Source organism: Ambystoma mexicanum, chromosome 6q (genome assembly GCF_040938575.1).
Source record: "Ambystoma mexicanum isolate Mex_15411 chromosome 6q, UKY_AmexF1_1, whole genome shotgun sequence".
Lineage (NCBI taxonomy): Eukaryota > Metazoa > Chordata > Amphibia > Caudata > Ambystomatidae > Ambystoma > Ambystoma mexicanum.
The window spans coordinates 1,045,376,317-1,045,399,558 of record NC_090937.1 but is presented as its reverse complement, the minus strand read 5'-3'; the positions used below and the strand labels follow the sequence as shown (position 1 = coordinate 1,045,399,558).

Genomic DNA, 23,242 nt, shown 5'->3' with positions numbered 1-23,242 from the left:
CCAACGGGATGCCGTCTGAAATTAAGATGTCAGTGTGGGATTGTGGCTCTGATATTGGCGGCCCCTTAGTGAACAGGACTGCCACAAGGGAACTAAGTGGCCTTCGGGGGTCGCCGGTGAGTGTGGGTGGGACCCCAGCTAATGGGGCCACCCTGAAGATTTAGAAATCCACAGTCACTGGGTGATGAGGGCCACTCAGGCAGGGGAACACCCAAGAACTTAATATGAGTGCGGGTCACGCTCAGTGAGTTAGGTGGCCCCAGGTGGAGAACAGGGCCACCCAGAAGAAAGATGTTGTGAGGTCCCTGCCCCAATTTACATCAGGAGCAGAAGGACTAGGTGGCCTTCCTGAGGACGCCTAGGAAGGTGGGACCACCCACGGATGCCATCCTCTGGCCTCGCACTTCAGTGGTTGGTACCAAGAATTAGGAAGTGGTTCTGTTATGTCAGTCCGTGGGTCTCCCTTACACCCTCCAAGGAAGGGTTGGCCGACGGAGCAGAACCCCATTTAGAGAAAACTCATGCCAGGGGTATTTTATGAAGGGAATTGGTAACAAAGGACTAGAAAGGTTTAATAAGGGAATACGTGTTTAAATAAAGAGGGATCCCTATAAGATTCACTTTGGTGTCTGTGTCTGGTTAATAAGGTAAGAACTCAGAGTGAAGCCCATCTCCTGTTAACCGTAATTCTATTTTACAGGTTCAGTGCCCTTCCCTATCCAGCTTGCCTATAGGGTTTGAGTTCCTATGGGGATTGTCCCTGGCCTGGGGCAGGGAGAGCACAGTCCCGGGCTCAGGTTGGGGCCAGAAAACAGGGGCTACACATCACTTATGGCCTAAAGAAATAATTTTGCAGGTGTAACAGAAACGTCCAGCAAGTCACAGGAAAAAATACCAAATCTTTGAAGAAGGAGGGTCCATGTTTAACTACTGTATAGAGTAATTTGCATGAAGACATGTTCAAAGATATGACTTTGTCCGCTTGCGATTTGTATGTGGAACGTTCCTCATTTAGAAACTGTTTTGTTGATGTCTCCTCTTTCATTAGATTCATGGATAATCTGCAAACAGAGATTTTGGAGATAGAGTTCCTGACCTACTCTAAAGGAATGAATGCTATTAGCGAGGAAGACTTTGCCCACATTCTGCTACGATACACAAATGTAGAAAATACATCTAGCTACCTGGAAAATGTTCGCCACAGAATCCCTGAAGAAAAGGTACCAACAATCCTTTATCTTTTCTGTTATACTACTTAGGTCTGTGGCAATTTAACAAATGTGTAGCAATAGTTATTTTTTATTAGTCCTACTACTTTGTACTATTTTCTCTAGTATGTTTTAAGACGTGCATATACAGATGACCTGCTAGAGCTGTACAGCATACATTTATATAGAATGTATTTGAAAATACCCAGGGACAAGTGCAGCTTGAGAATTTACTACTAGGAACTGCTCTTTCAATAGGCACGCATTTATATGGCGTGCAAGCATAGCACTCCTGAGCAGATTCTTGCAATACATGCCTCTATTTTGCAAACATATATATGCATACATACGGAGGTGCAAGGAAGGGGCGAGTGGGGAAACAAGCGCATCCAGTCCAGCAGGGCTCACGCACCCCTGTCATGATGCGTGAGTTGTAAGTGCAGTAATGCTGAGCCCGGAGGCAAGTGCAAATGACTGGCGGGGGAGCCTGGGACCTATAAGGCTCTGGAGGTGACCCAGGCAACCAGTTGACAACAACTGAACAGAGTTAAGGAGGAGAAAAAGGAGGGTGGGTGGAGAGAAAAAGAACAGAGGTTAGCAGGGGAGAGGGAGAGAGAAGGAGGAAGAGAAGAGCAAGGTCTTGAGGAGTTTCCAGAATTTAAGGTGCTCCGGCTCAAGATGGAGAGAGGCAGTGAGGCTGTTCCAGAGGGAGGCACCTGCAGAGCTTAAAGATCTACCCCCAAATCTCTGAGAGAATTGGAGGAGGATGAGCGGAGGACTCTAGAGGGAGAGTATTTAGGAAGAGAGCATTTTAGATACTGTGGGCACCTGGCCCCAGAAAGCCATGTGGATTATGCAGAGGTTCTTAAACTTGATCCTTGCAGCCATGGGGAGCCAGTGGAGAGATTTCAGCGCCGGAGAGATGCGGTCCCTGGGCTTGAGGCCAAGGCCAAGGATAAGTCTTGTGGTTCTGTACTGGGTGAATTGCCACTTCCTATTTTGTTAAGGAGTGAAATGCTGTGTTCCATCGATTCCCATGATGTCACTTCGGGGAGGGGGGTCAAATGACCTCACTTCCTATGATGTCATCAGAGGGCAAGAAGCCGTGTGATGTCACTTCCGCTACCCCAGCCATTTTGGTGAAATCCTATCCGTCAGTCAGTAAAATGCACTTTTTCTGTGGGAGCATTGTAGTAAGTAAACTGGTCAATTTATATGAGTAGGGCCTCCACCAACAAACAAGGGAACAATCATTAACGTAGCTAAGGTCACATTTAATAAGGCCAAATTGTAAAGCAATCAGGTAGACACTGATATACAGTCCTCACATTGTTGCCTATTGTAATGATGTGACCTCCTTAGACATCTTGTTACGTTGCTTTAGGTTTATTACATCTTCTTAGGTAAACTTTACAAGAACAGTTACATAGAACAAACACTGGCACCCATCACCCAGGCAGGTGCTCTCCAACTGCGTGGGCTTGGAACTCTCACCACAAACATTCTCTCATCCACACCATAACATTCCACATGACATCACATGCTTCCGCATACACTTACAAGCACATCACATCTCCCTTACTTCCAGAGACACTAAATACACACACAAAGCACATCACAACACATCTCCCATCCATCCAACATCACCACACACACACAACACACGGTGCACCTTATTTAAAGAGTGTCGCAACTCTGGAAAATAACAGTGGGAGGCGTCCCTCCTCCTCTTAAACTCAGAATCCACAATGCAGAAGTCGTCCCTCTCTCTATACCCTAGCTGTAACTTCAAACTGCATACTCATGCCATGTCACAGAACTGTCACACACCTATCAGCTCAGGTTGGTTCAAAATTGCATGGGCACTGGCTTTACACACATTTTTATTTCCACTTAAATTGGTGGAAGGCATGACCCCTCATCCCCATTTATCTCTGTGGGAAACTCAGAGCACTCTGACTAACGTCAGTAAAATTTGCAATTACAGTACATTACAGTATATGAAAACTTAAAGATACAGTTTTCAAATTTAAAACTATAAAAGTCTTTGTCGCATTATCACAATCTAAAGCTGCAAATCCTTGAAATCGTTATTGCTAACCAAGTCTCAACTGGGTTTGCATCCTTTATATCATACATCACTCAGCACCTTTAACACCTCCGGGAACTGAACTGCTATTAATGCTCACACACTTCCAGCTTACTGCACATTAGTACCCGGCACGCGCTGCGCACTGGGAATACAACGTGTGGATTGGCTCTTTTCCGAGCCATACCACACGGTATTCCCGTGTACGCCGTGCATGCAGGGTACTCTGTTCCCGGCGAGGGGCGTGGCAGCCCCTTAGCCAATGAGGAGGCTCGAAATGGGGCAATCCCCTCTCCGAGCCTCCCCATGGCTGGAGGCTGCCTTCGTACCCCGCCGGGGACTCAGGTAAGGTTTTTTTCCCCTCCAGCCCCTCCCCTGCAAACTATCCCCTCCCCACCCTCCCAACCCCACTTACCTTCTTTTTTCTTCTTTTCTTGGACCAAACGCACTGGAAACACTTCTGTTCCCAGCGCGTCCGCTCCTGATGGCCACCATGGAAAGGGAAAACGGACTATGTTTTCCCTTTCCTGGCGGCCATTTTTTTCAACTTTTTTTATTTTATTTTTTTCTGTTTCGAAACGCGGTAGCGTTTCAAAACAGAAAAAATGCCATTAGTACCCCGGTCTAACGGGTTGGGGTACTAATGGCTATAAGACCCACGGCAGTGGGCCAATACCGCCCGCGGTAATGCCCCCGGGGCGTCATTAAGGCCCTCGCGTACGATCCCGGGGGCATTACCTGGGGCGGTATTGGCCCGCCATCTTGGGTCTTATTGCCACAATAACATACTAGTTTCACACATTCGACCATTACAGTGTAAATTTCAGTTACTCAACTGTTTATATCTGCTGCAGATACGAATCACATTGGTTTATAATTTCATATCCTTATGTACCCAACTCATTAAAGTCTGAAAGTCCGTAGTCAGCATGGCTCTAACTTGCACTTTCTCAAGTTGGTTATGATTACATTGGCAACTCATTCCAGCCTAAAAGTCCATAGCCAACCTAGCTCTAATCTGAAATTCCTCAAATTGGTTATCCTAAACCATCCACAACCTCTCACCCTTGGTGACGCTCCACAAACATCACATCATAATGACCATTGACTCTCCTTAAAGCTTCTCCATTATCTGCGCCTCCAAAAGTGTACATTAACACAAGTAATACTGAGCTGAGGTGAGGTTCTTCCCCTGGGGATTGCCATTTTAAAGCGTCTGTCTCCCCTGTGACTACAGTCAGCATTTCCGTTGGTGCTTACTTAATTTTAATATATCAGTTGCTTTTACGCATTGCGGTTTTAACTTTCTTTGTTAAGCGCAGCGGATGGGCGCAGCGGGCACGCCGTTTGCACGCCGAAGGCGCGCTTAAGGCAAGCCCGCTGCGCCCGACCGTGCTTGGTTCAGGCTCTCCGGGCTTAATGACAAACCGGCCAAACCTGGCGCGTTACTGGGAACTAATGAGTCCATCCGAGCACTACTGCTCTCCATGGCATCCTCTGACACTAGATGGCGACCTGGGTTTTAAATCCATCCTAAAACCCCGAGTACCACCATTGTTGGTAGTCTTCGGTGTGGCATGCTTAATACACGCTCTCTAGTAGCTAATGCTGCGCACTGCCATGAACTTGTGTCCACCTACCAATTTGATTTTCTCCTACTCACTGAAACCTGGTTGCAGGAATCTTTTGGTCCCTCTATTGCCCAAGTACTGCCCCCTGGCTATAGTCTGGCGCATGCTGACCGCATTGCTGCTCATCCCGGTGGTGGGGTTGCTATCCTGCACAAAGACATATATACCACCCGGTGTAGTACACTGATTCACTCTTTTAAGATGGAATGTTTTCTTGTACATATTGCTATCTCTCCCAAGCTCACCCATACTATTCTTTTGGTATATCGCCCTCCTGGAGCTGATGCTACCTTCTGTACTGCCTTCCCCGAATTTATTTTAGAACTCCTAACTACACACCCTAATATTTGGGTGGCTGGAGAGTTCAATCTATCTCCCAACACTTTTAACCTTAATCAGGTAATGACCTTCCTGTCTCTTATGGATGACGTTGTCCTTCCGCAGCTGATGACAGAGCCCACCCATCAGCTGGGTAATATTCTTGATTTCATTTGTGCTCCCAAATCTTCTATACTGATCTCCCCTCCCCGCCCTCTTGCCTGGTCTGATCATTTTCTTATTCGGTTCTCCCTCTCTGACCACTCTCCTATCTCCCCGGTATGTAAACCTGCTTCTTTTAGATGCGATTGGCGCAAAGTATCTAAACCTGCACTTACTACCGCCCTTTTGAACCAGTTTTCTTCTGTCGGTTCCCTTCCCCTGACCTCAATGGAAAATATTTTCGCAGAAGTAGCCAATGACATGGCTTCTCTTAGACTGTCCAAAGGAACTAAACATCGCTCTGAGCCTTGGTTCTCTGAAGAATTTAATCTCAAGAAATTGGCCTGTAGACAGGTCGAAAGGAGCTCGAGAATACATTATTTGCCATTGGATAAGCTCATTTTCCGTAATTTGCTGTTTGACTACCATAAGGCCAAAATTTAGGCAAATAAGTCTTTTTTTGGCTCTAAGGTTGAAGCGGCCATTAATAAACCTAAGGCCCTCTTCGAATTAGTTAGCTCTCTCTCGGTGCCCACTAAAACGGGTTCGGGGGTGACTCCATCCCAAGCTCTGTGTGATTCACTATCCTCCTTCGTTTCCTCAAAAATGTATACTATCCGCGCTCATATTGCTAAAGTAGCCCTCACTACGGTCGAATGTCCCTGCTTCCCCAGGATGCCTGTGCCCACTGCTCAGTGGTCCTCTTTTCCTGTGTTTTCTAATCCTGAGGTAATAAATCCGCCTCTCCTGCTGATGCGATTCCACTTGCCCTGATTAAAGATATTATCAATGAACTACTCCCTCATATTACCGCTGCCATTAATGACTCTTTTTAAACTAGCACGATCCCCAGTCAACTGAAACACGCTCTTGTGCTTCCTTTGCTGAAAAAGCCATCTCTGGATCCTGAAGTAATGGCTAATTTTCGGTCTATCTCCCTGCTTCCCTTTTCTATTAAGGTTCTTGAGGCGCTCATCTCCCACGCCCTCTACTCGTTTCTGGAATCATCCGGGTTTTTAGACCCTTTCCAATCTGGTTTCCGCCCCGGAAGAGGAGCTGAAACTGTCCTTAACTCTGTGATGGACGATCTCTCTCGGCTAGTTCATCAGGGTGGGGTTGGAGCGGTGTTGTTGTTAGATTTGTTGGCCGCGTTTGACACGGTCGACCACCCCTCCCTCATGGCCCGTCTGTCTGACACCGGCCTTTCGGGCCAAGTCCTCGATTGATTTCAAGCCTTTCTTTCCAACCAGACTCAGTCAGTATCTCTGCCCCCGTTCTGTTCCCTTCCTGGCTTGCTCTCCTGTGGAGTCCCTCAGGGATCTGCCCTTTCCCCCATCCTATTCAACATGTATATCCGTCCTCTCCTGCTTCTTATTCTGTCGCATGGGTTCAGATTTTATTCCTACGCCGACGACACCCAGATTCTTGTCCGGCTCGACCTTACCAGAGCTGACACTGGGTCTCGGTTAAGCAGCTGCCTGGAAGATCTCTGCACATGGATGGCTGCTAACTGGCTGAAGCTCAACGGGTCCAAGGCAGAGGTCCTGGTGGTTGGTACCTCCTGCCCCCTCTCCTTCTGGACCCCTGAGTTCTGGCCTATTCTCTAGGCACCTGCCCTTCACCGGCAGCAACAGTAAAAAATTGGGATGTGATATTGTCATCTTCTCTATCCATGGCACCCCAGGTGGGAGCCGTATGCAAGTCTGGTCATTTCAAATTGTGTATACTGCGCAAAGTGCCCCCCTTTGTGCCAACAGAATACCACACACCAGTGGTAGCTGCTTTAGTGCTGAGCACCTCAGACTATTGCAACTCCCTCTGCTTGAGTCAGCCAGGCTACCTTATCAACCGCCTCCATCTGCTGCAACATGCAGCTGTTCTGGCGGTCACTCGCCCTCCTTTTGGAGCTCACATTACCCCACTCCTCAAGCAACTGCACTGGCTGCCCATTGAGAAAAGCATCCTCTTTAAGTCAATGTGCATCGTACACTGTGCTTTTTATAAGCAGGGCGCTGAATATATCCAATCGAAATTTGCCTGCTATGTGCCGTCCCGTCCTTTGCGCTCCGAGTCTGCTCTTCTGATTTTCATCCCTCGAGTCAGACTCTCACGTGTCGGCGGCCGGGTTTTCTCTGTCATTGCCGCAAAAACTTGGAACAGTCTCCCACTGCCTCTTCGAATGGTTGACAACCGTCTTTTCGTCGTGCCCTTTAGACCTATCTGTATTAGGCTCCTCTGTACTTCTGCTGTCTCTGTAGCACTCAGCGCCAAGATACCTCCGGGTGTATGTGCGCTTTAGAAATGTATATAACATAACATAACATAACAATATTGTTCATCTATTTGGAAAGGATACACACGTAGGTGTAAATCTAGCTGCATGCAGCTATATCAGCTCAACCTGCTACTCTCATCTGTTGATCCTTCCCTTTATCTGGAGCCAGCACGTGTAACATGTAGACATCCAATGTCTATTTTCTCTTCCGTTGCGTTGAGTTTCATACCTCCATGTGAAATGTTCTTATCTCCAATACAACAAATCGCTAGCATGCCCTTGCTCACGCCTCTACTAACATCCCAGTCACAAATCGCCCGTGATTCTTCTCGTTCCTTTGTAATTTCTCACTGCAGTGACAGCGGGGCACTCCGAAACTTCATAACGAAACTGCGCTGCACATCTGCAAAACTCGTTTCCGGATTCTCACAGCGTGTGATTTCATTGCGCGCCCATCAGGTTCTTTTCTCGAATGCTGCACATCTTACAGCCGCAGCTGAGACCTTCAGAGCTCCAGCTGCCCAACTGTCACCAAGTGCCCCAGCGAATCCGAATTGCCTCAACATTGCCTACAGCATGGCCTGTGCTTCAGCAGATGAACGTAGCGCTCCCCTCTCTTGAGTTTGCACTTCAGGACATCTCCATTCATCTGCTCACAACTTGGAAGGTAACTCCCACATTTTGCCATTGTTGTCCACTGCAAAACGTAGCACGGGCTTCAACTTCTTACGGTTGGCTCTTCTTATGCACTATGTCTCTGGGCACACCCCTGATTTTTGCACCTCAGTTTCAGCATGGGCAGCAGGCCCTCCTACTCATCTTCTTCTGACACTACACTACACTACTGCTGTTGGGCCTGTCTGACTTCTGTTCTTTCTTCTTTACACTGAATTTCAATTGTGGCATCCTTCCCCCTGTGCTTCACTCTGATGGACTGCAGGGCCAAACATCCTCCCTAGCCCTGGGTGATGGGACTTACTTGTGTGGGGGCAGTGTGTTCTTTTCCATCTTCCTGTTCTGCACCCCCACAGCAGATTGGTCAACTTTAACTTATTTTTTCACGCATAGGTTGTTTTCCTGACCAGCTCGTCGCCAATGTAATGATGTGACCTCCTTAGACTTCTTGTTAGGTTCCTTTAGGTTTATTACATCTTCTTAGGTTAACTTTACAAGAACAGTTACATAGACCAACACTGGCACCCATCACCCACGCAGGGGCCCTCCAAATGCCTGGGCTTGGAACCTTCACCACAAACAATCTCTCATCCACACTATAACATTCCACATGACATCACATTCTTCCGCATACACTTACAAGCACATCACAACACATCTCCCTTTCTTACAGAGATACAACATACACACCCAAAGCACATCACACCTAATGAACACTGTATATCATTCATGAGTCTTTGACATACTACATATAAATAAAGACAGATTTCTTGGCTACGATTACCCACTTACTATCCACCACTGGGGATTCACAACATTTTACCCTGCCATGCAACAGTATTCCATCCCCATATGTTGTCTGTTGTCAAGGTACTGTCTGAATGGCCCAACACACCCAGCCTCTGGGTTTGTGCTCCATGCATTCACAGTAGTTTGTATTCCTTACAAGGCTCCCCATTGAGCTCTATACAGGATACCCATTGTTAGGTTTCAAGAGAGATTGGTTACATAGGAACTCATCAAGCCTGTTTCCTTCATTCTTCCACAAACGTATCTCTTCCATGAAAAGAGCATCAACATAGATCCTACTGTCCAAAGTACCTTGGTCATAATGCACAGGTATCTTTGTTACACATATAAAGCATACAGTTGTTATTTCTGTTATCTTCACCCTTTAAGACAGCAAAAGAGATGAGAGCACATGAAGCAAAAGGAACATCAGGTAGGTGAAAGTAGGCCTTTCCCTCATGCATTATGCCTGCTACACTTACTGGTCACAGAGCAAGGTTTTCAAGACTATAAAAAAAGAGCGGACTATATTTGGTTTGACAGATCCCGATACACTCAGAATTCGGAGAGTGTGTGGCCTGTGCAGGGAAGGAGCAGGCACCAAGAAGCATCCACCAGAAAATAAAGTATCAGCAATTTAGCAGTGGAAAAGCATTATGTTCATGCCAGGAAGTTCTGCAGCAACTCGTTGGCTTAAAAAAGCTGGATGAGCCTCGTAGCATGCATTCTGCTCAAGGAAGGCCAGAGTAATGCCTATGAAGCTGCTAAAGAAATGAAAGCACTGAGCCCAACTGGACATTAAAGGAGAGTTCCGGGACTTTTTTTTTATTGTCCCTACGGTTCGGCCATGAGTTTTTAAGCATAACTCGGTAGATCGTAGAAAACTTTCCTATGGACCTTACCCGACTTTTCGTCCATTAACGCACTCGAAATCAGCCGCCATTTTATGATAATCCTATCACTTGCCGCATCGCCCTGGCTCACCTGCTTTTGCGGCACTAAATCAAATCCCCCGCCCCTGAGCCTGACATCAGCAGACGCGTACCGCCCATTTCCCAACGCCAAAGCACGTTTCGTGTCAACAATCGCTGCGCCTCAGCTAATGAAGTGTCGCCATGGAAACGGCAGGACGCCTCTTTCCTCAATAAGTATAAACACACCGTTTCACAACACACAGCAGCAGATTTTCGATTCCATTACTCTCGCTGTGTTACTTTGAGTATTCTGTGACTCGTTTCTGTGCTCTGGTCAGCTACCTTCGTTGATTGTAGCACGTGTGAACAGATACCAGTACCACCGCTATAAATTATTTTACTTTCTTTACCACACAATGGCTACAATAATGCCGTATATGTACGAGCCCGAGTACACCGAGGAAGAACTACTGGAAAGGCAAGCACGCGAAAACGATGGGGATTCGGACGGCAGTTGGGAGGACCAGTCAACGGATGAAGAGCCTGGACCATGTCGCATGGACGGCGTCTCCACCTGGTGCACGTGCAATCGGTGCGAGCTAATGCCAACTGAGGAGGAGAACTGCTGCTGCCGTGAAAATTCCGGGTGCTTGGCCTACATTTCGGAAGGCGAGCCAAGTCCGCAATGCATCACCGAGCTGCCAGAGTTCAGGGAAGCCTGCCTCTCACGGACAGTGTTGAGGATGATGATGGTGCTTATGCACGAACTTTGCGGCACTGTTCGTCCGCGTAATCCGAGTAACGAGTAAGTATACTCTGGTTGTGATGTCAGTGATGCCACTACTATTTCATGGTCGTCTCCCACATATAAAACTACATCTACATATCATTCGAATGCATGTAAATTGGTTCCATGTTGTGCATTTTCTAGATAGAATTTTTTTCAAAGCAGAATGACATTTTTGTACCTGAATCGACAGTGATAAGAAAGTTGTCATTTTAATACAGTTTGCATCTTTCATTTTCACAGGTGGTACAGGCTGGTGGCCTATCGTTGCTTCACTTGGTGGCTTCACGGGAGGCTCGGACACCGCGTTCGGAGAGTAATACCTGCCTGTGCGGTACTTGCCATTAGACAACATTTCCCCAGCGACAGTGGACAATACCGCGGCTTTTCCCGGGATGTGCTGCAACCGCAACTTTACAATGTGTAATGTTTATTATTTATGTTCAATTGAAATTAAGATCTAAAATAAAACCCAACATATATTTTAACAATGGTTGTTTTGATTTTTTAAATGAATCTAGTGTGTCTCCATTGAATAGTCTTCCTGTGCCTTGTCTTGTCACACCACATGTCTCCGGCCAGCATCCTCCCTCACGCTGGCCGCCCACCTTCAATCCACATAACCGTTGAACCCATATGCAGCAGACATACATATGTTATTTTGCGGGTTGGCATCAAGCCTCCCGGCCTTGCCTCCTCCCCCAAAAATACTTACCACACCACTTTGTTCAGGGTCTCCAGGGTGAACTGCACCCATATATTCTCCTGGGAGGCTGAGGTATTTATAAACTCACCCCCCTGCCTTCCATGTACTAGATCCTGCAGCCTGCCTCTTACATGCAGTTAGATGGCCTCTCCTTGGTGAGGCCCTACGGCAAACGAGTCTTGTCTGCACGACCACCGCCCCAATCCACCCCCCGCCCTATCAAAGGCAGTTCGCACCGGGGTACTTGCGCTGGCAAGTGGAGCTGTCAGGGAGCGATAAAGGCCAAGAGGTGCCAAAGACCATGTACACTTCAAAGTGGTCTATAGAGCATGGGTTGTTGTTCCCATGTCTACCGCCAGACCCCGTGTCTCCTGCCAAGCATCTCCCCTCACGCTGGACGGCCCCCTGCAATCCACATAAGTGTGTCTCCATTCACGAGTCTTCCTGTGTCTTGTCTGCACGACCACCGCCCCAATCCACCCCCCGCCCTATCAAAGGCAGTTCGCACCGGGGTACTTGCACTGGCAAGTGGAGCTGTCAGGGAGCGATAAAGGCCAAGAGGTGCCAAAGACCATGTACACTTCAAAGTGGTCTATAGAGCATGGGTTGTTGTTCCCATGTCTACCGCCAGACCCCGTGTCTCCTGCCAAGCATCTCCCCTCACGCTGGACGGCCCCCTGCAATCCACATAAGTGTGTCTCCATTCACGAGTCTTCCTGTGTCTTGTCTGCACGACCACCGCCCCAATCCACCCCCCGCCCTATCAAAGGCAGTTCGCACCGGGGTACTTGCACTGGCAAGTGGAGCTGTCAGGGAGCGATAAAGGCCAAGAGGTGCCAAAGACCATGTACACTTCAAAGTGGTCTATAGAGCATGGGTTGTTGTTCCCATGTCTACCGCCAGACCCCGTGTCTCCTGCCAAGCATCTCCCCTCACGCTGGACGGCCCCCTGCAATCCACATAAGTGTGATTCCATTCATGAGTCTTCCTGTGTCTTGTCTGCACGACCACCGCCCCAATCCACCCCCCGCCCTATCAAAGGCAGTTCGCACCGGGGTACTTGCACTGGCAAGTGGAGCTGTCAGGGAGCGATAAAGGCCAAGAGGTGCCAAAGACCATGTACACTTCAAAGTGGTCTATAGAGCATGGGTTGTTGTTCCCATGTCTACCGCCAGACCCCGTGTCTCCTGCCAAGCATCTCCCCTCACGCTGGACGGCCCCCTGCAAACCGCATAATGCCACGACATATACACGTCATTCATTCACAAACACACCCCTGTTTCGAATTCTTTATAACCCACTTCATATTTATAATGAGAACTTCTTTGCACTTTGCTAGTCAACCCGTGAAGGTGCTGGTTATCTGCTCTTCGTCTCTGTGAACTTCCGTGACCACTTCGAGGAAACTCGTCAGTTTGCAACCTGTGAACTGCTCCCTGTTCTACGACAAGAAACTACTCTGATCCCTGCATCTAACTGTTTGCTCGTCAAGGTAAGGCCATGTACCATACTCATTTTGCGTCCAATTTCTTTTCGTTCAAGACAGTACATGCAAGGAACTAGTCACATGTTCTGAGTTTAGTCAAATTATTTTTCTATTTTTTTAAAGTTATTCAAATACTTATCCGCATGTGAATAACGTGTATAGTTCCAAGAACCAAAACATACCTTGCATTGAACCTTTTATGTATTTAATTTTTTAACACATTGGTATTCATAGAGAATTGTTGATCTTTACTTTTCAGAACTTTCCACAATGCCTGCCTGTTCCATTGGCGGTTGTCCTTCGAAGACCCATAATAAATCTGAAGGTACTATAATGCATGTTTTCCCTAAGACAATAGATCAGATAAGAGAATGGGTCAGATATTGCGGATATCCACCCTCTGAGCTTGAAAGTAGAGTCCTAGAAGTTTTTGCGGACAAGAGGGGTGATCGATACCGCATCTGCAGCAGGCACTTTACCTCTGACCTGTACTCCACATCATTGCTAATAAAGAAGAACACACCGCGAGCGAGGCGAAAATTGCTCTCAACCGCTATTCCCACTCTATTCGTCCACATCCCTCCACTGGTGAGTCAAGTTTACGTATTTATCTCTCGGCCTTGCGGTAGTGTGTAGCATTAGCTAACAATAATTTCCCCATTTATGTATCCACTCAATATGAAGGCGGAAGATTCTCCATCCGTGTCGTTATTGCAGTCATCAGCCACTTCAAGCGCCTATCGGGTAATCTTACTTGGCTATTCTGCCACTGACTTGTTTTAGGCATGTAAATCAATAGTTTTAATTTATCGTGTAATTATTTTACCTAATGGTACACCCTTGTACTCGTCCTCTAGTCTTTGTTTTCAGTTATAATTATTGTTATCCAAAATAATTCAAGTACTGTCTTTCAGGGAGATGCTGAGGAGTCCAACGTATTGACGACTACCGTTGATGTCACTCAGATGCTCGAGGTACGTTTCAGGACAGTTCCATCGATGGAGATCATCAGATCTTGCATTCTTGTAGCGTGATTGTTACACACAATGTTTCTTTCGTTTTTAGCCATTGATATGTCCTTCTGTCGTCGCCCTCCTATGTGTCTTCTTTTTTCAATATTGTGTTCATTACTAATGAAAGTCCTATGTTTCAGGGAGTCGATGGAGCATTAGTCCAAGAAGAAGGGGGAGCGTGCAGTTACGGGTCGGCGCAACAGCTTGCAGAAGTGTGCACCGCAGTTACATCGTCCCTTGATGTTCTTATGCATTTCGAGGTATGGATACTGACAGTTCGATGAAGCGAAATCATATGACGTGATTACATCCGCTATACTTCCTTCTTTATTAACGCAAGTACTATGTTTCAGGGAGATGACGGAGCTTCTTCTACAAGAACATCACCCCTAGTAGTTGATGCAGATTTCTGGGTGGTGACACTTCCAACGATCGAGCAAATCGAATCATATTTAGATATCCATTATTTATTTTAGACAACTGATCATTTGTGCAGGTCTATTTAGATGAGCCGTTCACGCCTGCACAAACTTTCTGTTCTTTTTATCAAAATAGAAAACCATACTAATGCAATTACTGTGTTTCAGGGAGTCACTGAAGCATCATCTTCAATAATATCATCAATGGAAGTCTATGAGGAGCCCGAGGTATGGATCTTGACAGTTCCATCTAACTAGATCAACAATGCGTGAATAATTGTCGTTTGAATGTTCTACACAAAGCGTTCATTCGTGTTTTGCTATTGAGATGTACGTGGGTATTGGTCCCCAAGTACATTTTGTGTTTTCGATATTATTATACATACTAATGAAAGTTCTATGTTTCAGGGAGTCCATGGAGCGTCAGTGCGTGATGGATGTGCTTATCAGGAAAACATAGTCGTTGCAGCGCAAGAGGAAGTGGAGACATGTACACACGAGTCGGAGCAACAGCGTCCTGATGTTGAAGTTCGAGGCAAGAAAGTTTCAAAGAAAAGAAAGCAAAAGAAGGTTAGTGTCCTGGTCACTATATTATGTTGTTTTTCACTGTTAATAGTTCAATACTGTAAGTTGTGTTTAAACTGAACACCCCTTTTCCAATCTGTCCTCTAGTTGCGAGTGGGTGTACGAACTAGATCTACACAGACAGTGAAGCGAACGAGAGATGTTGCTTGTCAAACCTTTTGGCAGGGACTTGAGACTGGAGAAGCATCGTGCCAATGGGAAGAATATGAAGTGATTGACAACGGAGCTATACCACCACCAGCCATTGATAGTGAATGTCCTCCTGGTAGTTCGGATGCAGTCGGAGATCAATTCACAGAATCCACACCCGCAAAAACTAAGACGGCGAGAAAGTTGAAGAAATTGTTTTATTCACCCATCGCCGGAGAAGGAACAGATGTTGCAATGGAAGAGAATGAAGTAGACGACAATGAAACACCATCAATATCACTGAACATAGCGGAAGACGATATCAGAGATTCTACCTTTCATGTGAGTGACATGTCCTCAACGTTACAGGCCGAACCAGCTGGGATGCAGAGTGACAGTATAAGGAAAGAGGCCAAATTCATTGTATTCGATAGTTGTTTGATTGATATTATTATTCGGATTAAATGTGGGCATTTGGTAGGTGGGGAAGTATGTGGGGAGCCATTGATTAATGTGACTTGTGCAATTCGAGGCACTAACCTTAAAATACATGCCACCTGTACAAAATATCATCCTTTCACATGGTCTGCACAACCTATGCTGGGACAACTGCCAGCAGGCAATCTACTTTGTGCAGCGGCTGCACTTTTTAGTGGTTCAAGTTGTAAAAAATTAGAGTCTTTCTTTCAGTTTGTGGGAATCCATTTCATTGCGAAAACTCAGTTCTACAAATACCAAACCGATTATCTATTTCCAGCCATTAGCGAAGCTTGGAGAATGGAAAAAATGTCTATTGATAGTACATTCGCGGGCAAACGGTTCAGGCTAGCCGGTGATGGACAGTGCGACAGCCCAGGATTTTCAGCCAAGTACTGCACCTACCACTTTCAGGACATGGAAAGTAAGAAAATTGTGAGTTCGGTGGTCGTGCAGGTGTCACAAAGTACATCCTAAGTGGCCATGGAGAAAGTTGGCTTTGTAGCATCATTGCAAGAACTACAATCGCGGGGAATGGTGATCGACCTGATAGCCACGGACAGACACGTTTCAATTGCCAAGACAATGAGAGAACAGTACAAAAATATAAATCACCAATTTGACGTTTGGCATCTTGCAAAATCAATCAATAAAAAATTGTCGGCTGCAGGTAAAAAAAAAGAATTGCAAGGTATTTCACAGTGGTCCAAGTCAATCAGCAACCATCTTTGGTGGAGCTCAAAAACATGTGGAGGGTCGTTGGAAATTCTACTGGAAAAATGGCGGTCAGTAATGCCACACTGTACAAACGTTCACCGATGGAACACCAACCAACATTTCCACAATTGTGAACATGGCCATTTGTCCACAGAGGAGGCACGGAAGAAGAAGTGGTTGATTCCTTCATCACCCACTCACAAAGCCATTGAAAAGATTGTATTTGATAAAACTATAACAAAAGCTTTGAGGGGACTCACGGAATTCTGCCACACAGGAGATTTGGAGGTGTTCCACAATATGTGCCTCAAGTACAGGCCAAAACGATTTCATTTTGGCATGGAGGGCATGATAAATCGGACTCTTTTAGCGGTCTTGGCACATAACCATAATGTTGGCCGTCAACAAAGTAGGACGACCGGAACTTTAGGGACGCTTCGCTACAATAAGGCCTTCACTAAAAGAAGTAAACAATGGGTGATCAAACCAGTGTTTGAGGATATGCAATATGAGTTTATTGAGAAACTTATTGTTGACGTCCTAGATAGGCACATAAATGGAGTTGTGAACGAACCTGTGCAGGGGACAACTGCATTGCCACCCAACATTGCATCTGTTCCATGTCCACCTAAAGAAGAACTCATTGAGAAATACACATCACGGTTTAAATGATTGTAATTTCATTGTCTGTTCTCTCAAGTCTCCTCATGTCGCAGGCCCATTGAATATGTGTATCTATCCAACCTTGTTCATTTGCGCATTAAATTAAACCAAACAGTAATATAAATCATTTTTCAAAAAATATAGAATGTCTCCGTATTTATGGTTCTGTGTGGCTGCAAAGCACGCAGACAAAATGCAAAGATGGAGTGTAAATTTCAAGTCCTGTGAGAATGCCTTACACTCAATGTAGCTAACTAGGAATGTGTGCTCGTTCAAAGTGAAGGTCAGCTGCTTTGATTTTTTCTCGGGTGCCAGAATGGCACACGACTCAGTATAAGGTTCTATTGTATTTTGACCTTGACAGGCCTGGACCACGTAAGAAACGATAATGAATATAATTTCAGAAACGAAAGCCATTTCATGTTCGTTCATTAGAAGAAATAACGTCGGCATAGAAGGAGTGGTATTTCGGGGCTGCCCTACGCACAGACGCAATGGAAAATGCAAATATAATGTAAGTAACTCTTTAGATGAGTTTATACCGCAATTTAATTACTATACAGTAGCTTTAAAGACGGGTTAAGTTGTACTTGTTCGTTCTATGTGGCATGTTGTTTTGTACCGCGCACTATCTTGGGGAGAACCGTCTACTTTTACGGAAGCACCTCAAAACCTTTGCTTCTGCTTTCTCTCTCCCTCTCCCCTGCTACAACTGGTCCACTGTCTGCGATCTCGGTCCTGGGCCCTTCCACTCTCCACCTGCACTCCCTGTCAACCCCTGCACTGGGGGACTGTCTCAGTATCCTACAGCCCCCCCTTGACGTTTAAAACCCAGTTGCACTGTCCTAGCTATGAAATAATTTCCCGACCGAATATATAAAATGAATAATTTTAATAAAGATCTGATGGTGAGACTAATTTCATTTTTTATGTTTTTCAAACAGGTACATCATGCATTACTGCATGTGTCACGAGTACCAGACACCGGCGGACGTTTTTTTTAACCGCCAGTTGCTTCTCCGCGTGAACAACGTTACCACCCTGACCATTTTATGGGACGATCGCCAAGTACAAGTATGCCCTTATGCGGTACTAACGGCTAGATGCAACATACAGACCGTTGTGGTGGCCTAGTGCCTCGTTGTTGGAACAGCCATGCGATTATCAGTGCGACCGAAGAGCTTATTTTATCGTAAACCAACACCCTGTTTACTGCACACGAACATCGCTTGCCTCAAGACGAACTATTTTGGATCGAGAGCAAATAAAAATGAAAATCGCTGAATATTCTATAAACATTTGATGTCCAATAAATGTACTTTGCCAAATGTACAATCTTGCAGTTTGCTTTTAAACCACAGTTTGATATTCCGAATTGTGGCGCTGTATTGTGAGATGATCTAAGACCCTGTGTACAGCAAAGGAACATCGCGTGCCTCGAAACGAACTATTTTGGATCGAGAGCAAATAAAAAAGAAAATCGCTGAATATTCTCTAAACATTTGATGTCAAATAAATGTACTTTACCAAATTTACAATCTTGCGGTTTGATTTAAAAGTACAGTTTCATATTGCGAATTGTGGCGCGCTGTGTTGTGAGCTGATCTGTGTTGGTTTCCGGGTTCTGTGTGGAGTCGCGTAGAAGACACCTGGGCGCGTTTGCCTACGCAGCACAGTCACGTCACGGATAGAGGCGGGGAATATGAATGTTTTGATAAAGTCTGTTTCAGGGGCGGGGGATTTGATTTAGTGCCGCAAAAGCAGGTGAGCCAGGGCGATGCGGCAAGTGATAGGATTATCATAAAATGGCGGCTGATTTCGAGTGCGTTAATGGACGAAAAGTCGGGTAAGGTCCATAGGAAAGTTTTCTACGATCTACCGAGTTATGCTTAAAAACACATGGCCGAACCGTAGGGACAATAAAAAAAAAGTCCCGGAACTCTCCTTTAAGGTTCTTCATTATTATGACTACAACTTTCAAGACGCCAGGAAAATCCATCTCCTACCAATCCTGGAATTTGTACATCATTTCTTACATGGGTAAGAATTCCGAACAAAGGGGGGTCTGGGAATCTCTCTACCAGCACGAACACAGCCCAATGACCTGTTCTTGGGTGAATAACCCCTGGTAGAGTCTCTCCCAGGGGTTATTCACCCAAGAACAAGTCATTGGGCTGTGTTCGTGCTGGTAGAGAGATTCCCAGACCCCCCTTTGTTTTGAATAAATTAACTTTGGGTTTCACCCTAAGTTAACAGGGCGATCCAGACGTGGACCCCTTGCTCACTGTTCTTAGAGAGGCAACAGTTTCACCTCACTGATGATGCCCAACAAGGCTGAAACACGTGTATGGGGTTACTGATGGTACTCTTGTTCAGAGGAGAATTGCCTAGCATTTCGGCGCTGGACTGCCCCTGGGCAGGACAAAGGCTGATATGCAGGGAAATTTCTTCTCTGTGAAAGGGACAGTGAGCTAAAGACTTGGTAGAGTCTCTCCCAGGGGTTATTCACCCAAGAACAAGTCATTGGGCTGTGTTCGTGCTGGTAGAGAGATTCCCAGACCCCCCTTTGTTTTGAATAAATTAACTTTGGGTTTCACCCTAAGTTAACAGGGCGATCCAGACGTGGACCCCTTGCTCACTGTTCTTAGAGAAGCAACAGTTTCACCTCACTGATGATGACCAACAAGGCTGAAACACATGTATGGGGTTACTGATGGTACTCTTGTTCAGAGGAGAATTGCCTAGCATTTCGGCGCTGGACTGCCCCTGGGCAGGACAAAGGCTGATATGCAGGGAAATTTCTTCTCTGTGAAAGGGACAGTGAGCTAAAGACTTGGTAGAGTCTCCGCCAGGGGTTATTCACCCAAGCACAAGTCATTGGGCTGTGTTCGTGCTGGTAGAGAGATTCCCAGACCCCCCTTTGTTAAGAATTCCGAACCCACATGTATTATTGGGTAATAATTCAGTATTTTCACAAACATCACTTCTAAAAAATCATTTGTGTATCATTTTCATGCCCCTATATTTCATATATGTACAATTCTGAATATATAGAACAATTATGTACAAATACTGTATGTCAACCATATTTCATGCATTCTTCAAAGACCACCACTTTGTTGTCTAAAATATGTGGCTTGGTCCACCCTATCAAATGTGGTGGTTAAATCCAACATTACCAGAAGGGACAGATGGCCCTGGTCAGAATGGTTGAGCAAATCATCACAAACTGCGTTTGAAAGCCAGATTGAAATCAATTCAGAATTTGATTACACTAATGAAGTCCAACAGTTGGGGGAAAAACAACCTTTTCAAGGATCTTGGCGGGCCCCGGTAAACCAGCTATGGGCCAATAGGCCGCCAGTACTGTTGGGTTTGAGGAAGTGTTTCTTATCAAGTGGTGTAATAGTAGTGCTTTTCAAGCTAGAGGGAACAATTCCTTCAGTAACAGAGAGATTTACAAAGTGTGCAACATGCTTTGCTAAGTCTCAGCTTGAGCTTGTGCCACAAGAGCTGGAAGAACATCCACCATAAAACAGGGTAGTTTAAGTTTACTCATAAAAGAAGAGATAGCTTCCTGTGACACATGTTTAAAAGAAAAAGAAGCATTAGGGAAAGTTAAGGGAAATGACTGTGAAAGGGAAGAAATAGTTTTAGTAGGAGTGAGATTCATTTAAGTATTGTGAATACTTTCCAGAAAAAAATTATTGAAGTAATTAACGAGTGTCACTGAAGGTGACAGAGCTTGAGAAGGACAGAGAGGATTGAGGAATGCATTAATGACTGAAGAAAAAGCTGTGCAGGTTTATTAATAGCTGAATTTACCTTATTGTTAAAATAAAATGTTTTAACTGAAACAATGGCTCTGTTGTAAACTCCAAGTGCAACACGTACATCACTCACATTAGGTGCCATTCTGGCTTCATGCCATAGTTTTTCTTTCTTGTGGTATAATTGTTTCAAGGACATCAAATTGGAAGAATGCCAAGGGTTTGTAGACTTTTTATTTCTGGCAATGGACAGAGGAGCAAAGTTATCAACAATCACGTTTGTATTTCAATTGACATTGATTAAAAAGGGTATTCTAGTAAATTTCCAGAACAGTGCTGCCAATTGGCGCTTAAAACATCACTGCTAATTGAGAAAAGGGCTTGTTTGGACCTATAAGGATCAATTGAAAGAGAATGTTGATTAATTATAAAGAAGGAGACATTTATATTGAAAAGTCTCGAAAAATGATCACTCCAAGAGGGAGTGAGGTAGAGAGAGTCAAATTGAGATTTCTTGAGAAGACGGCATCTAAGCAGTGACTGTTCTTTGTGGATGCTAAGTATCACAGTCAAAAGGTGAAGACATTTGGTGGAGTCATTGAGGGTCAGACAATCCAACCAGAAGTTAAGATCCCCCAGAAAAAAATGTTTCTCATTATGAAGTGATAATCAGGAAAGGAAATACTCCATATGGGACAAAAAGATGCTTGCTGAGCCCAGTGCCCAATAGATTAGGATGGCTCTAAATTCTTCTGAAGGGGAGGTATTCAAAATGAATGAGGAGATTTGGGATACATCGTCAATTTGTTCTGCTTTAAATTTAGAAAAACCCCCCCATAAAATAAATAAATAAATAAAAAAAATATTGACCTTTTTTTTCCGACCATTTTACTTCGATAAAATGGTCATTCGATGATTTGGTTTTCAACCAAATGACTGGTAACCGTCTGCAACATGTAGAGTCCATGGAATGTCAATGGCCTGGTTTGTTGCCATATGAAGTTGGTGATGTTATGACCACCTAACGGGGGAGAATATGAGCATAGTGCATTGTTGCTGGAACATCATCTAACCTTTATCAATTGTAAGTGGATGTGTGCTGGTTGGTTCAAAAAGGTGATATCATCCACTATGAAATGTTCTACTAAGTGAGTGGTGATTCTAACAGATAAAAAGGGGATATCTTTACATTACATTTCTGAAGAGAGATTCTAGAGTTTCCTGGACAATTGTGTACATTAAGAAAGGAGAAAATATTAGATTGTTGTGTCTGGATACACATGTAATAGTTTAAATTAATTGATCAAAGGACTGCTTGAGATGGATGGTACATATAAAATGAGGGGCGATTTCCGGATCAGCTCCTGGATGTTACAGTCAATAAGCAGTCCAGAAAAAACCTTGAAGGACTTCTTTAAGTGCAGAGGGAAATATTGTATACCTTTTTTTTAGTCCACAACATATATACAGTATTCTCACATTGCACATTTTTCAGTATCAACAAGGTCATATTTTGCTATAATGACTTTGGGCTTTGCCCCTGGTCTTCCTTAAGATATATCTTGCTACCTTTCAGGTGTTTAACAGAAGAACTCTAGTTGAAGGTTTGCTCCAGGCTTTAGGAAGATGGAAAGGTTCAGAAATGTTTTACTGAGCTGGCTGGAGTTTATTTTATAAACATAAAATCAGATCTACCTCAACCTTTATCATTTGGCATGTGCTAAAAGCACTGGAGAAGGGTTGAATAATCAAAAGTATATGGCTAGGGTACAGACCTGTGGTGAGTCCAAGGTTAAGATGGTAGAAGTACATTCGACTTATCTGCAAAATAAGTGTAAGAAGTTTGACATGCTGTTTTGAAAATCAGGTTAACATTGATTTCAATCAAATATATTTGGCATCTGATTGTGGTGAAACGTCAATGCAGCCCAGCTGCCAAATAGGATCTACTTCTCGTTCTACAATATAACCAAACTAAAACATACAACCATCATATCCCAAAAGAAATTAGATCTCTCGATCAATGGTATTATATAAACGTGTGATAAGCACCTTGGGTATCCATGTTGGAATGGGCAGTTGAACATTTTTGTAGTTAAAGTAGGAGGATTGTGATTCATTAATTGTATCCATTACAGAAGCTGCGATTTCTTGAATGATTTAATTTGTCATGTGATCTTAGTGGTCTGCCCCGGATGGACTGAAGAATGGGGATGGTTATTACCAATCTTTCGACTTTATATTCGCCGTTTTATATTAAAGTTGTGACAGCAAGAAGCTAAATAAGAAGAATAAAACTCTAAATGCTCTGGGTTATGTAGCCCCATACGTGTATTGGACTCAACCCTTTACAAGAGTGACTGGTAAGATTATGCATGAGGATTGACACGGATTTATTCATGGGCACAAGTTGCCCACACATGCATAGG

The 23,242-nt window shown here is 44.8% G+C and overlaps 1 protein-coding gene across 5 annotated transcripts in view; it reads left to right on the top strand.

Moving 5' to 3' along the window:
- MICU3 (mitochondrial calcium uptake family member 3) overlaps positions 1–23,242 on the top strand; it is a 526,504-nt gene that overhangs the window by 409,974 nt on the left and 93,288 nt on the right. For all 5 annotated transcript variants that reach the window (XM_069631589.1, XM_069631591.1, XM_069631592.1 and 2 more), the window contains one exon: positions 1,049–1,220. In XM_069631589.1, the coding sequence (XP_069487690.1) occupies positions 1,049–1,220 (172 nt within the window). The remainder of the gene's footprint in view (positions 1–1,048; positions 1,221–23,242) is intronic.